General features: G+C 30.7%; 1 protein-coding gene across 3 annotated transcripts; it reads left to right on the top strand.

Annotated features, from left to right (window-relative positions):
- The first annotated feature begins 6,163 nt into the window (after window positions 1-6,163).
- On the top strand, window positions 6,164-9,716 carry LOC122303830 (vascular-related unknown protein 1). Of its 3 annotated transcripts, none has more exons than XM_043115801.1 (4): window positions 6,164-6,710; window positions 6,841-6,909; window positions 7,013-7,152; window positions 7,640-8,010. In XM_043115801.1, exons 1-4 carry the CDS (start codon window positions 6,402-6,404, stop codon window positions 7,758-7,760), a joined length of 639 nt encoding a protein of 212 aa, XP_042971735.1. In that variant the 5' UTR covers window positions 6,164-6,401; the 3' UTR covers window positions 7,761-8,010. The 3 variants fall into 3 exon arrangements, with proteins under 3 accessions (XP_042971735.1, XP_042971737.1, XP_042971736.1); XM_043115803.1 differs by lacking the exon at window positions 7,640-8,010 and adding an exon at window positions 8,991-9,231 and having other exon boundaries at window positions 6,172-6,710; XM_043115802.1 differs by lacking the exon at window positions 7,640-8,010 and adding an exon at window positions 9,290-9,716 and having other exon boundaries at window positions 6,173-6,710.
- Window positions 9,717-13,333: the final 3,617 nt, after the last annotated feature.

Genomic DNA, 13,333 nt, shown 5'->3' on the forward strand with positions numbered 1-13,333 from the left:
GAATTTGAGTACAAGTTATAGCACTTGAGAAGAATTTATTTTTTATTTTTATTTCTTTTAATACGTTACTTATTGTATGTTTTCTTTCAAATAGTAAGAAAAAATGATGGAGATACAGTCAGTTTTTAGGGAATCCCCTTTTAGTGACATAGACATATTCACGCAAGTGCTCATGCCCAAGTCTAGTATGGCAAGAGGTTTGAAACGATTTTTCAAGCATTTCGATTCATCCTTTTCAACCTCATTGACTTCATAAATTAATAATTTTACCAAACATTTAGAAGCTGCATGGCGCGAGAATAAGTATATGACGTCAAGACAGCAAGAGTTAGAGTTCCTCTTAGAGTGATAGTCTCATTTAAAGATGAGTTTGCATAACCAACAGAGAGACCAAGAGGAAAGAATACGAAGCGAAGTCCAAGAGCAAGTGCAGTGGGAGATGATGGTGCAAATGAAGCATGTTATATTATTGCAACAGAATCGCGGTGTGCAAGAAAAGAAGAAGAAATGAATTTTATCAATTTTGCCAGTGTATATAACTTTTAATATCTAATTTTGAAATTTTATAAGACATTGTTAGTTATTAAATGATGGTGTGCAATATGATGCAATTGGTATATTTTTTAATTATATGAAACTAGTATTTCTGATATGTACGTGATTGAGCTGATTTATTGCATATTTTAATACATTTAGAACCAATATATTTTAATTTTTCATTATATTATTATTGGTTTTATATGAAAAAAAAATGATTAAGATGAATAAATCTAAGTTATTTTTTATATTGGTTAATAGCATGGTTTATACTTAATTTTAGAAGTTGTGATTTAATTCAGTAATTTTTCTTTATATGCACAACACATAATTTTTTTTATATATTTTATTATTCTTATTTTATTTTATTTTTATATGTAGTGATCAAAAGAAATGTAAAAAATAAAAATAAATAAAAAAAGACCTTTTCATTTTGAGAAGTCAAAGAGAATTGTACAAATTGGAGATTTCATTTTATATTAAAGAACTTTAAGATTTGGACGGCCAATATGACTATTGGATAGACTTTTGACCTACACATATATATTTCTTTTCTTTGTGGGCATTTGGGCCACACACTTATAATCCTCTTGGTTTAGTTAAATTCACACCGACTTTAACCTTGGACAGAACTTACTTGGCTTTCAAAAACTTTAAAGAGATTCAATCAATCACGAAAGATAATTTTACATCTTGGAGACTTTAACTTGTGCAGTGCAAGAGATATAGGCATTTTTTTTATTCACCCAACGCCGAAAAATATAAAGAATTCTCTCCTGGGCGCCAGAACACACATATTCTATTTGGAGCATTTTTCAGCCGTACCAATTTTTCTTTTGAGAGCTTCTATTCAACAATGCACGGAATTATTAATTGGTAGAAGAGGAACTACAGCGCCGTTGAAGAGTTTCTTGAGGAGTCTAATTGCTGCTATAGTCTAGCCTCCTTCACTGCTTTCAATTTCCATCTCCATTCAATTGGCTTGATCTTTTCATTCCCTACCTTTTATTTAATTTCAGTTTTAAGTTCATGAAATATTTTGAGATTTTTTGCGTAGAAGTTTGGGCAATTTATTTGTTGTTTATTTACTTTGTGTTATTTATTTTTCACGTTTTTTTAATCTTTCATTTAATAGTGATTACAATTGCTATGAATTAATTTTGAAAATTTGTGATTTGAATATAAGGATGAACTTTAGAATATTGATTTTAGGACTTTTCAATTTTCAGTTCGTATTTTGTCAATTACTTTCTAATCTAGTTTAATTCTTAGCTTAGTTTTATTAATCTCTTAGTTCCATTGCATATTAGATTGATTGAAATTTAATTAGGACTTAAATAATTTCAGTTTTATTGTTTAATTTTCAGATTAATTAAGATTATTCAGTTTAGTTGATTCTTTGATTGTTAATTTCAATTTGTTAGTCTTTTACATTTCTTTTTGACACTCAAAAAAATCTAAAAATATGAAATTAGTCCATGACTAGTGCCCCTTTTCAATCTTGTTGCACTCTTCCATCCATTGCACATACCATCATTTTTATTTTCTCTTTGTTAATATTTTCATCATTTTAAACGAGTTTAATTTTAAGTAACTTTTTCTGAGGAGACGATTTAGAAAATTATTCCTAATTATTATGCGACATCATCATGCACTTGGGATAGTTTTTGTGTTACTCATTTTTGAGTGAGTTAGTATGTTTGAATGTAAATAAAAAATGTTCGTAATTATACAAAATTATAACATAACGTTCAAACATACGACTCAACGTTCGAATGTACTCATCCTCAAATGAACAAAATGTTTGAATGTTTAAACAATTAACATTCGAACAAACCTCCAAATATACCACTTGCGTTCGAACACTTCTTCGTTAATATTCGAACTAATGTTCGAACATTGGTTTGTTAACATTTGAACTTAAAGTCGAAGGTTTATTGCAGTTAACATTTGGATGTATAAATGTTTGAACATTTTAGGCATATTTTTTAAAAAACAAATTATTTGAAATTTGTTTGTGCTATATATAGACGTATAGTTATTTCTAAAGGATTTGGGTGTTTGGTAATAGCATTTATCACTTTGAAAAATTATTAAGCTCTATATGATTTTGGTTTTATGGGAAGTTAAATTTAATGTAATTGTGTTGTGCACTGTGTTAAGTATATTATTAGAAACATGTATTTTGTTAGAAAAATTAAGAGAAATGAGTAAACTTTATAAATATGATTAACTTTGTATGGTGTTTGGTTTGTGTGAAGTTAAATTTAATGTAATTGTGTTATGAATTGTGTTGAATATATATCGTAGAAACATCATGTATTGTGTTGGAAGATAAATGAGTAAAGTTTATAAATGTGATTAACTTTGTATGGTGTTTGGTTTTGTATGAAGTTAAATGTAACGTGATTGTATTGCGAATTATGTTGAATATATATAGTTAGAAACATGTATTATGTGGAGAAAAATGAAGAGAATTGAATAAAATTTATAAATGTGATTAAATTTGTATGATTTTTAGTTTTGGGTGAAGTTAAATTTAATGTGATTGTGTTGTGAATTGTGTTGAATATATATTGTTAGAAACATGTATAGTGCTAGTTAAAAAAACCCACCAAACCTTTTTTTTTTTAATTTAAATTAGGAAAAACATTTAATATCCCACACATATTAACTTATATAATTCACATTTTAAGTTGATAAATGGCAATACCCACGACAAAAATGTATTTAAATTAGAAAAATAATTAAAAATGAGTAATATATTTGATTTAGAATATGGAAAATTGATATAATACACCACGCCTATTAACTTGTATAATTTACAACTTAAGTTGATAAATAGCAATACCCCACTACACATATTTAATATATAGGATTGCATTTTTGGCTTATATGTGAGATGTTGGAAGAGGCTGTTCGTGCACCTTTTCAATAAATGAACTTAAATGATTGAGGGAAGTACTGTGACATTTTTGCGAAGGCCAAATTATCAAGTAATTGAGATTTATTCTATTAACTTATTTAAATGATGTCATTGTTTCATAGGTTATATTTAACATTATTACGTTCTCCAATAGTACTCTAGTTTTAGTAATGCATAGAATAGGTCGTCTTTAACAATTCATCATCAAGTTGGTTTAAGGACATTCTGACGTCTTGAAAAGAAAATCGTAATTAGTTATCATATATAAATCTTTTTATCATATTCTTTAACTAAGTGCTAACATGATTTAATTTTGCTAATATGGCTTTATTAGAAACACAATAATCCTAAAAAATTCTCCCTTATTCATGTGTATGCTACTACCCATACTAATGCCAACTGTGAGGGGATTGATCCTGTCGATCGAGATAATTACGTAAGTAATTCAATTTTGTGAATAATTATGCCAAGATAGATATCATTTTTTTATTATGTTTCTATTTGGGCTTTTTTATATGTTTGTTACTCATTGTAGTTTCTATAATTCTTGCAAGAGAAAATGATTGAGCTACATTATGCCTCTAAGGAATTTTTTCACAGTGACATCAACATATTTATGCAAGTCCTTAGAACTAAGTCTGACTTGGTCAAAGGGCTAGGACGTTCTTTTAGGCGTGTTGGCTCATCTTCCACAGCCGCAGGTTTAGAAGTTAATGATTTTATTAAAGATTTAGACGCCACGCATCAAGAAATTGAGTAAATGAAGTCGAGACAACAGGAGTTGAAGAATCTCTTATCTTGATAGTAAGATTTAGAGACTCATTTCTAGGAGAAAAAAAGAGACTAGGAGGAAAGAATATACATTGAACTTCAAAAACAAATACAGAGAGAGATGTCGGTCCAAATGGAGTGTATTATGTTACTGTAGCAGAATCGCAGTAGTCAAGAAAAGAAAAAGAAATGAACTTTAATCTCTATTTGAAACATTTATCATCTATTAGGTTTAATTTTATTTTGTACCCTTTCAAATATTGCTAGAGATTGTCTCTTTGCTATGTATGATACAATCTGAAAGATATTTAATTTAATCTAATTATTAGTTTTGATTGACCATACATTTGAATGTAAACCTCACACGTTCAAATGTGTAATCACGTTCAAACATAAATACAGAATGTGCAATAACAATGTTTGATCATACACTATCATGTTTGAACATGCAAACGTATCCTTACACATCCAAATGTATATCCCTTTATGTTCAAACTAATAATAACCCGATGTTTGAACTTTATATATAGTACCATTCGAACATCACATTTATAATGTTGGAACGCATTTACAAACCGTCCGAATGTCTATTTGTTCATGTTTGAACTAGTGAGATAGACGATTGCCTTAAAAATTCGAACATCACATTTCAAACCTTCAGACAAATTGTACGTGTAAATGTATATATTAACCGTACGAACTAACATAATTGAACGTTACAAAAGTAACGTTTAAATGATACACGATCGGGTAAACATTCGAATGGAAAAACTTATGTTCAAACGTACTTTTTGTGATGGAAATTGACTGTCACAAATTATCATCATGTTCACACGAAGGAACCAATAACAGACTATCAACCATTACAAAAAATATTTTTCGTGACAGTTGTATGGTAAACCACCACAAAAAATATTTATCAACTTTAGCATGTCGGTACATTAATGGTTCCTAACTGTCACAAAAAAGTTTCTATGATATTTAAAATTTTTTCTGTGACAATCTGGTCTGTCACAAAATATAGAAGCTGTTGTAGTGCATGAGATCAATAATTTATATTTTAAAATAATAGATTTAAAAGATGATAGACAATACCACATCAACATAGTGAAATTAAAATGTGATAAAGGTTTAATATATAACTATTTCTTTCATATAAATATTATTATATTAGCAATGCACCTATTATTTTGCATACATGCCATAGAACAAGAATTTTTATAATTCTTTCAACAACAGCTGAGAAATATGCACATGATGCCCATCATTGATCCTTGAGGTAAAGGTAATATTCGAGTTTTTATTTGACTACTATGCTTGGAATGAAGACTTTTTTTTTTGGAATTTATGAAATTATTGAGGCGATTTTCTTGTGTTTTATATATGAAAGAGGCGTGGGATCTTTTAAAAAATAGGGTTGAAAGAGTTGTAAGATTTGCTTAGGAAGAAATTCCTTTCTTCTTCTTTTTTTTTTTTTTTTTTTTTTTTGAGAAGGAAGGAAATTTCTATGAGATATGAGTGTGGGTTTTTATTTGTTTTGACACAGAGAGTACTAAAACAACTAATTATGATTAGATCATTTTTTTAAGAGATGGAAAACCTTTTAAAAAGGAAAGTTATCCATAAAACCAAAATGCTTACTGTATACAGAGCCCTACCCCAAGTCCAACTTGGGCTACATAATTTAATTAGTCCTCAGTCCAACTTGAAGTTTTTCAAGACCATTTGTGGACCTAACATTGAATCAGTGTTCAAGATGTTTGAGTCCGTCAGTCTTGCTGGTTTTGCGTTTCTTATAGACTGATTTATTGATATGTTTGAAAGGTAAGTCCTACCAAAGAAAATAGCCGCTAATGCTGTGTGAAAAACACCTCTGAACCGCGAAGGTCAACCCCTCTCTCCTTCTATGATTTGTTTTTTCCTTGCACGTTCTCTGCCTTTCTCTCTCAGCCTTGGTTTTTGTTCCAACTGCTAATTAACTTCCTCAACCCACCTGGCCCACCCAGAGATTCCACAATATGGGGTTCCCTTTTTCATCCCCCCTACCTTCTTTAATAATAGTTCTCTGATATAAATCCTCCTTCACAATAGCTAGCCCTCGATCTCAGCCCCTGGCAAAACAGAAGTCTCGTATCTTTTCGATCTTTATTTTCTTCACGTTAGATTGATGGAAAACTCTTTGAGTTCATGTATTAACAAAGCTGTTGCTTCTAAAGGAACCACAACCAGCCCTGAAGAGAGTGGTTGGACTGCATACTTTGAAGATTTATCAAGTTATGAAGGACACAGTTCCTCTAATTCTAGTTTGCATACCTCTTCTGTGGTCTCTGATGCTGCTTCTTCTGCTACATGGAAAAATTCCAATAGCAATCTGAAGATTCCCAAGAGATTGGGTTTCAAGAAAACAAGAACCAAAATAATTTCTTTTGACGATTCTTTGGAGGATACTGCTAGCTCTCCAGTTAGCAGTCCCAAGGTCAAATGACTAACCATCTTTTCAATTCCTTCCTCTTATGTTGTAATTTCTGCAACTTAATTTCTTTTCTTTTTTTCATTTTACATATCCTTTGTTAGATAATCTTTTCTTCACCCATTTTTGTGAGTAGGTTGGTGATTTGGAACCAGGAGATATGAATCCAAGAAAGGCACATGATCATCATATTATTAGTTCCTTGGTAATTTTTTAATTTTTGTTTTCAAATGGAAAAAATTCCCAGAAAATAAGATTGGCTTGGTATTAGAACCTGATAAATTATTTTGGTTCTGATGATTTTATAGAGCAAGGCAGATACTTTAGATCATTACAATCCAGAACTGCAGGCAGATGAAAGAAGGGAAATCATGAACTTTGGTGGAAAGAATAATCATGACTACACAGAGTTAAGGAAGAGGGGGCTGTGTTTGGTTCCTTTGTCCAAGTAAGTGAACTATTTTGGTTAATTTCGACTAGAATATATATCTGCCTCTCGATCTCAGTCTCCCTCCCATCTTCCTTGTAAGACACGATCTTAGCGTACAAAGAAATTACTTCCTCGACATCATATTATATATCGTTAGCACCATGCTTTTCTAAACCCTTCTCTCTCTCTCTCTCTCTCTCTCTCTCTCTCTTCTATAACCTCTTTGCTGTGTATATCCATATCATCGACAAGAAACTGAGGCAATATTGCATCTGAAAACAAGTGTTTTTCATCTTTTTTGCTACAGTTAGGTAAAGATCAGGCGTTAATTTCCAGGATAGGTAAGGAAACAATATTACCCGAACAGATTAATAACAGGAAACGTACTGAAACAATAGAAAGCATTTATATTTATTTTTTGTTATCTTTTAGTACTGGTGGCCTGATCTACACCTTAAAAGTTATTCAGCTATTTGGTAATTCACGGAAACTTGAATATCGACAGAGAATATTACTTTGTTTGCGAGAAATCAGAGACTGATGATGAGACATTTTCAAGAATAATAGAGCTCTTATTGGCGTTAATCATGGAACGTCCTCCAATGATGTTGAGGGTGCAACATTAAGTTTCCCATTCCCTTATCGATTGAAATCGGTATAGGTATATAGAGCAATTGGTAGAGCTATCTAGATCAGCATCATATATGCAGAAACTTGAAAGGTTATGCTAAAGGCACTGCGTGTAAGATTAAGGGAAATATTTTATGGGATAAATTAAGCTGGTCTTCCTTTTGTTAATTAGGATTAAACAATGTTGTCTTATCATGATGATAAGTCTAAATTAAGTTGATCAATTAAGTTGATTGGATGATTGTATTTATGAGAGTGATTCTGAGTTTTTTTTTTTTTTTTTTTCTTTTCCTTGGAATTTTTATAGGAAATGCAAATTATCATTCAATTCATAATGAAAAAAATAATGTAAGACAGCACTCCTAATGTATTCTTTATCCTATTCTTTAACATACATCACAAAAATCTACTTTGTCTATTTTACATACTAAATTTTATAATATACCATATATCAGTTTTTGTATTTTTTCTTCATATCATTTAAATATTATACTTTTTAATATTTTTTATTCACATATGAGAGAGAAATAATTTAATCTTTACATAATAGGGGAGGGAATTAAAAAGTACATAGATGAGAGAGAAATGATTAAAAAAATTTTTACAGCTGTTAACAATTACTGTTAGATGTAGCGGTAACACTGTAGACAATTGAAAAATACATATGGAATAGAACATCCGTTGGATGCCACTTTTAGACTCCAGTTCTTCAAATTATACAAAAAAAAAAAATAGTTTTACATTACCTGTTGGGAGTGCTCTGTGCTTGAAAGTAGCTAGGGTTAATATTGTTGCCTCAATATATATTATTATAAAGTTCTGAAGAATAACTATACATTAATTCTTATATATATATACTTGCTATTTGCTAGGGCAGCTAATGAAATTAAAAAAAAAAAAATGCTGGTTTCATGATTTTTATTCCCCTTATATTCTTCTCTCCTCACTAACTATATGCCACATCTTAGCCAAACCAATTGACCCCACCACAGAAAACACAGTAGGTTTTATTCTAATTAACATGTTAGTGGAGGCATAAATTATTTATCATTTCATTCATTATTCAAGTGGGTATGAGAATCCCAACAGAATCAGGAAGGATGTAAGTTCCTTTGTGGCTTATACCCTCTAAGAAAACAATATAAAAACTACCAGAAAAAAAACTATTATGAAATGAAAAGTAGATTGATAGGTTTAAATATTCAATCATCTCCAACTTCTTGCAGGCCATTCATTTAAAAAACCTTCAGAAAAAAGACCCCTCCATGTGCAATAGCATTAAAGGCTGGAAAGCACAGAAAAGCACACGTACAGGGTTGTTAACCAGGGTTTTGCCAAGAAATTTCCTCTGGATGACTCTATTTTCCATCACATTCTTCTAGATCCTATGATTCTTTCTATATATATAAGAATAACAATCATATTCTAATTTATGTATAAGAAAAGAAATTTAGCTAAAGCGTAGCACGCGGTTCGATACTATATATTTCTAATACAAATGGAACTTGTCTTTGGTCTCGAGCAGGCTCATTGCATGCACGAATTACTCACAGCATAAAATAGCTGTCTGATATGAAAGTGATACCCCATGTCCGGATTCTCAGGCTAGGAGCTGAAGCTAGATAGAAGCTGCCATTACCAGCACTACTATTTAAAAAAAAAAAAAATGTAAAATTCCTATTTTTCATCCCAATCAAATGTTATACTAATATTGATGAATTAATTAATTGTTGATTAGATTGTCAGAGTTCCAAAAATCTGGTGCTAACATGAGCTAGCTAGCTACCACTATTTGCCTGAAAGTGATTTCTGTGGCTGAATTGCAAGAGAAGGCATTCTTGATAGAAACTGACATCAATCACCAACCATCTTTGTTAACTTAAAGATGAGGGAACTCAACAGCAAAAAGAAAGAGACCTCGAAAGTTAAACAAAGAACAAAAAAGAAAGAGATCGAAAGAGCATCTTTGCATGGAAAATTTTCTCCACTGAAAGACTACAAATTACAGCATTATTATAATTTTTTCAATCTAAAAAGAATCATTTCAACTCCTGAATCTGTCAGTTTCCAGAATCTGTCATGACAGTGAAAGTCTTTTGAATTAGCACATGGCAAGCCACTGGAACATTGGCCGTGCATGCAATATTATCATTTAATCCTTTGTAGTTCTCGATCGAGTGAAGGATCATGTACGTACGTATGTAATCTTATCCAATCCAAAGTACTATTCACTTCTGGATATATACAGGAAGAGTAGTTCATATAAATGCAAGGCTTTCAGGTCGGCATGATCTAATATGAAAGAAGCTGAAAATGACTGACGACCATTAATTAGATTAAAAGCCAACAATATTTAGATAATTTGGATTGCAAGTTAGGTGACCAATCACATGTTTAACAACCACTAATCATGTTGATGTGATTTACATTTTTGGAGAGGTGGATCAAAGGTTTATCTCAGATCTAGTGTGCACTCCATCCACTTCATGAAGCATATAATTAAGTGCATTGTCTTCTTCAACAGTTTCTTGAAAAGACTTGTCATAATACTTGAATTATGAGGATGATCATGCATGATGCACACAGTTAATTAGGATTACCCAGAAAAATGCCATCCATATATATACATCGAGAATAATTAAAAATGAATTATATATTATGGTAATAATATTTCATTAATATATTTACAGTCTATCTATATATAATAAGATGCTTTTGGTATAACGGTCACACCATGCCATTCCAGAAAGAGACAACTGAGCAGTAGGTGTTCAAATAGAGAGAAAGTGACTTCCATGGAATAAAGGGAAAATTAAAGAGAGAAAGTACCTGAACAATAGCTACCTTATAAATATATATACATATATATGTATGCAGTATGCATAGAGAAAGTAATTAAATTATCAAAAAAAAAAAAAAAGAGTCGTTATATATATATATATATATAATACTTAATATCTATTATTATTATTTTCCTGCCGTCAGATTTTTGTCTAATATAAAGTGAGGCCTCTTCAACTTATGATTAGATACCATATTTAATTAATTAATATCATTATTAAAGCAAGCCTGCAGCGGCCTGCCGTCATGCGGCTTTTGAGACACCGTCCTAGCTCGCTTTAATAAGTCTTAATTAATCATATGTCATATATTCGATCCCTATTTTACGTAAGACTATACACCTTTGTCGATTAAAAAATATTATTATTATTTTCCTTAAATTTTTAACACAAACACATTCCAACCATGAATACTTTTCTTTTTTCTTTTAAATCTCCAATACCTTGTAGTTCATTACACGACTAATGATCATCATTCATAGACTAGTTGTGAGTCGTGATGTCCATATAGAGATAGAGAGAGGAATGCTGCGCACAATCCCCACATGAGAAGTGCAATATATGTTTAGACAATTTTATCTTTAAAATTTTTTAAAATTATAAAAATATCCCTCCTAAAATGATATTTTTTCTTATTTAATAAAAGACTTGCACATAAAATTCCCAAGTAGAGACTGCAAATAGAATTTCTCCTATATGTATAGCCATTTCTAAAATAGGAATTCATTGTTAATATAATTCTAGTCACTTGACCTTATTAATGATAAAGAAACGGGTAGAATTAGATGATAAGGCGTAGATATGCACAGGGCATAGGTATACATAGAAAAATGATATTTGTAATTGTAAAATATACAAGCGTCACAAAATCTCTTTAAAAAAAAATTGAGTTAATAAGGGATCCATATGGAAAAAAAAAATTTAATAGTAGATTTCACTCTTTTTCATAATTGCGGTAATTTCTTGAACTAATTGAGACAAGAAAAATCGTAAGGAAAGCTAACCTTTTAGCAGTAATCTTTTACTTCCGTTGTAGTAAATCAAAAGTGGAGAAATAGTACCGACGAACATGTAGTAAGGTGTATATTGCTAGGAAAGGTTAGTGGCGGCGATTTATGCCACGTTTCCCAACAATTTAAATAGGAAAAGTCACTTATGTTGTATTACTGACTCTATGACTATATATAATATTAGGGAACATACATATATATATATAAATAAATATATGTATATGTGTGTGTGTGTGTGGGAGACAATTACTGCCTCGTCTTAATAATTAGAATAGAATAAAGAAATTATAGGTGATTGTGCTGATTATAAGATCTTGGTTCTACGATAGACCTCAAAATTGTGATGATGGCTGTGATCTGCGTGATTGTCGGGAACCACCGGCTTTGTTAACTACTTCCACTGCCACAAAAGACTTAGTATTTATAATGGTCGTGATTGTACCGCGTATTTCCTAAGCTATTATGAGCACATCGCGCACGTATGAGAAAATACAAATCATTTGATACTATATTAAAAAAATAATTAGACGATAATGATAGAAAAATTATTATTTATTATATATTACTTATAATTTAATCATCTGATGATAAGAAAATTAAGGGTGAGAGAAAGATTAGTAAAATGATGATGAATAGATAGAATTTTGGGTGTGTCTATTGTAGCCGAACATGAAGACTTAAATTGATAATCCATGTGCAGCCTGTTGAAAGAAGGATGTAATTTGGTTTGACTTTTTGAAAAGGGAACATGATAGTAATTGCCCCGTGACCAGAAAAATTAAAGAATATTGGTGGGACGTTGTCAATTGTCATATATATATATATATATATATAGGTTCCGTGATTGAAAGCGAATAGGTATAATTGATCATTTATGCAGATAACAAATTAAGATTAACACTAAATTGCAACATTAAATCATCACATGATCAATTCAATCTAAGTTTCTTTTTCTTTGAACTCAAACATTAATGTGTATGACTGACTAATTTCTATACTACTTGTTTGCCGGCCCACCAACAGCCTAGCTACCTCCAAAGTAAACCAAAAATTCTACTTAGAATTATAAAATTATGGGTAAGGGAATAAAATCTTGTGCCACCAAATCTTATATGCCTTTTTTATTTTGTAGAGAAGGTAATGCACCCAATATTGGTCTGTTTAATTAATTTATAAGTTTTACAGTATACCAGAGGTATCCTCGGCTGTATGGCTGATTTTGAAGTCTACCGGAGTATATCTAAGTTATAATTCATCATTTTCACATCTATCTTTATGTTTACTGTTATTTCCTTTTGTGTAGTAATTCTGTGTCTAGCCAATTGTCTTAATTAATTAAGACCATGATTACATGAAATGAATGAACCTTAACTCAATCCTAATAACTAAATATGTGAGTTAAGTTCGAGTCAAATTATTTATCCAAGAGATCAAATTTTTCTTCATGATAATTAGATCCCACAACTATGTCATCGATCCTCTTTGTTACTGCAAAGTCATGGCCTGCATGGGATCCTCATAAGAGGATTAGAACTCTCTAGTACTACTTAATACTCTCATTTATTACTACGAATTAACTAGGGTTGACACAATAATTGAGTATCAACTCCATTCATGATAACTTATAATATTGTTAGTAAATTAGTTACATTAACATATATATATATATAGATCAATTTTTTCATCTATTACGGTGTGGAAGGTAGAAGTTATATATAT

The sequence above is a fragment of the Carya illinoinensis genome, chromosome 3 (assembly GCF_018687715.1).
Source record: "Carya illinoinensis cultivar Pawnee chromosome 3, C.illinoinensisPawnee_v1, whole genome shotgun sequence".
Taxonomy (NCBI): domain Eukaryota; kingdom Viridiplantae; phylum Streptophyta; class Magnoliopsida; order Fagales; family Juglandaceae; genus Carya; species Carya illinoinensis.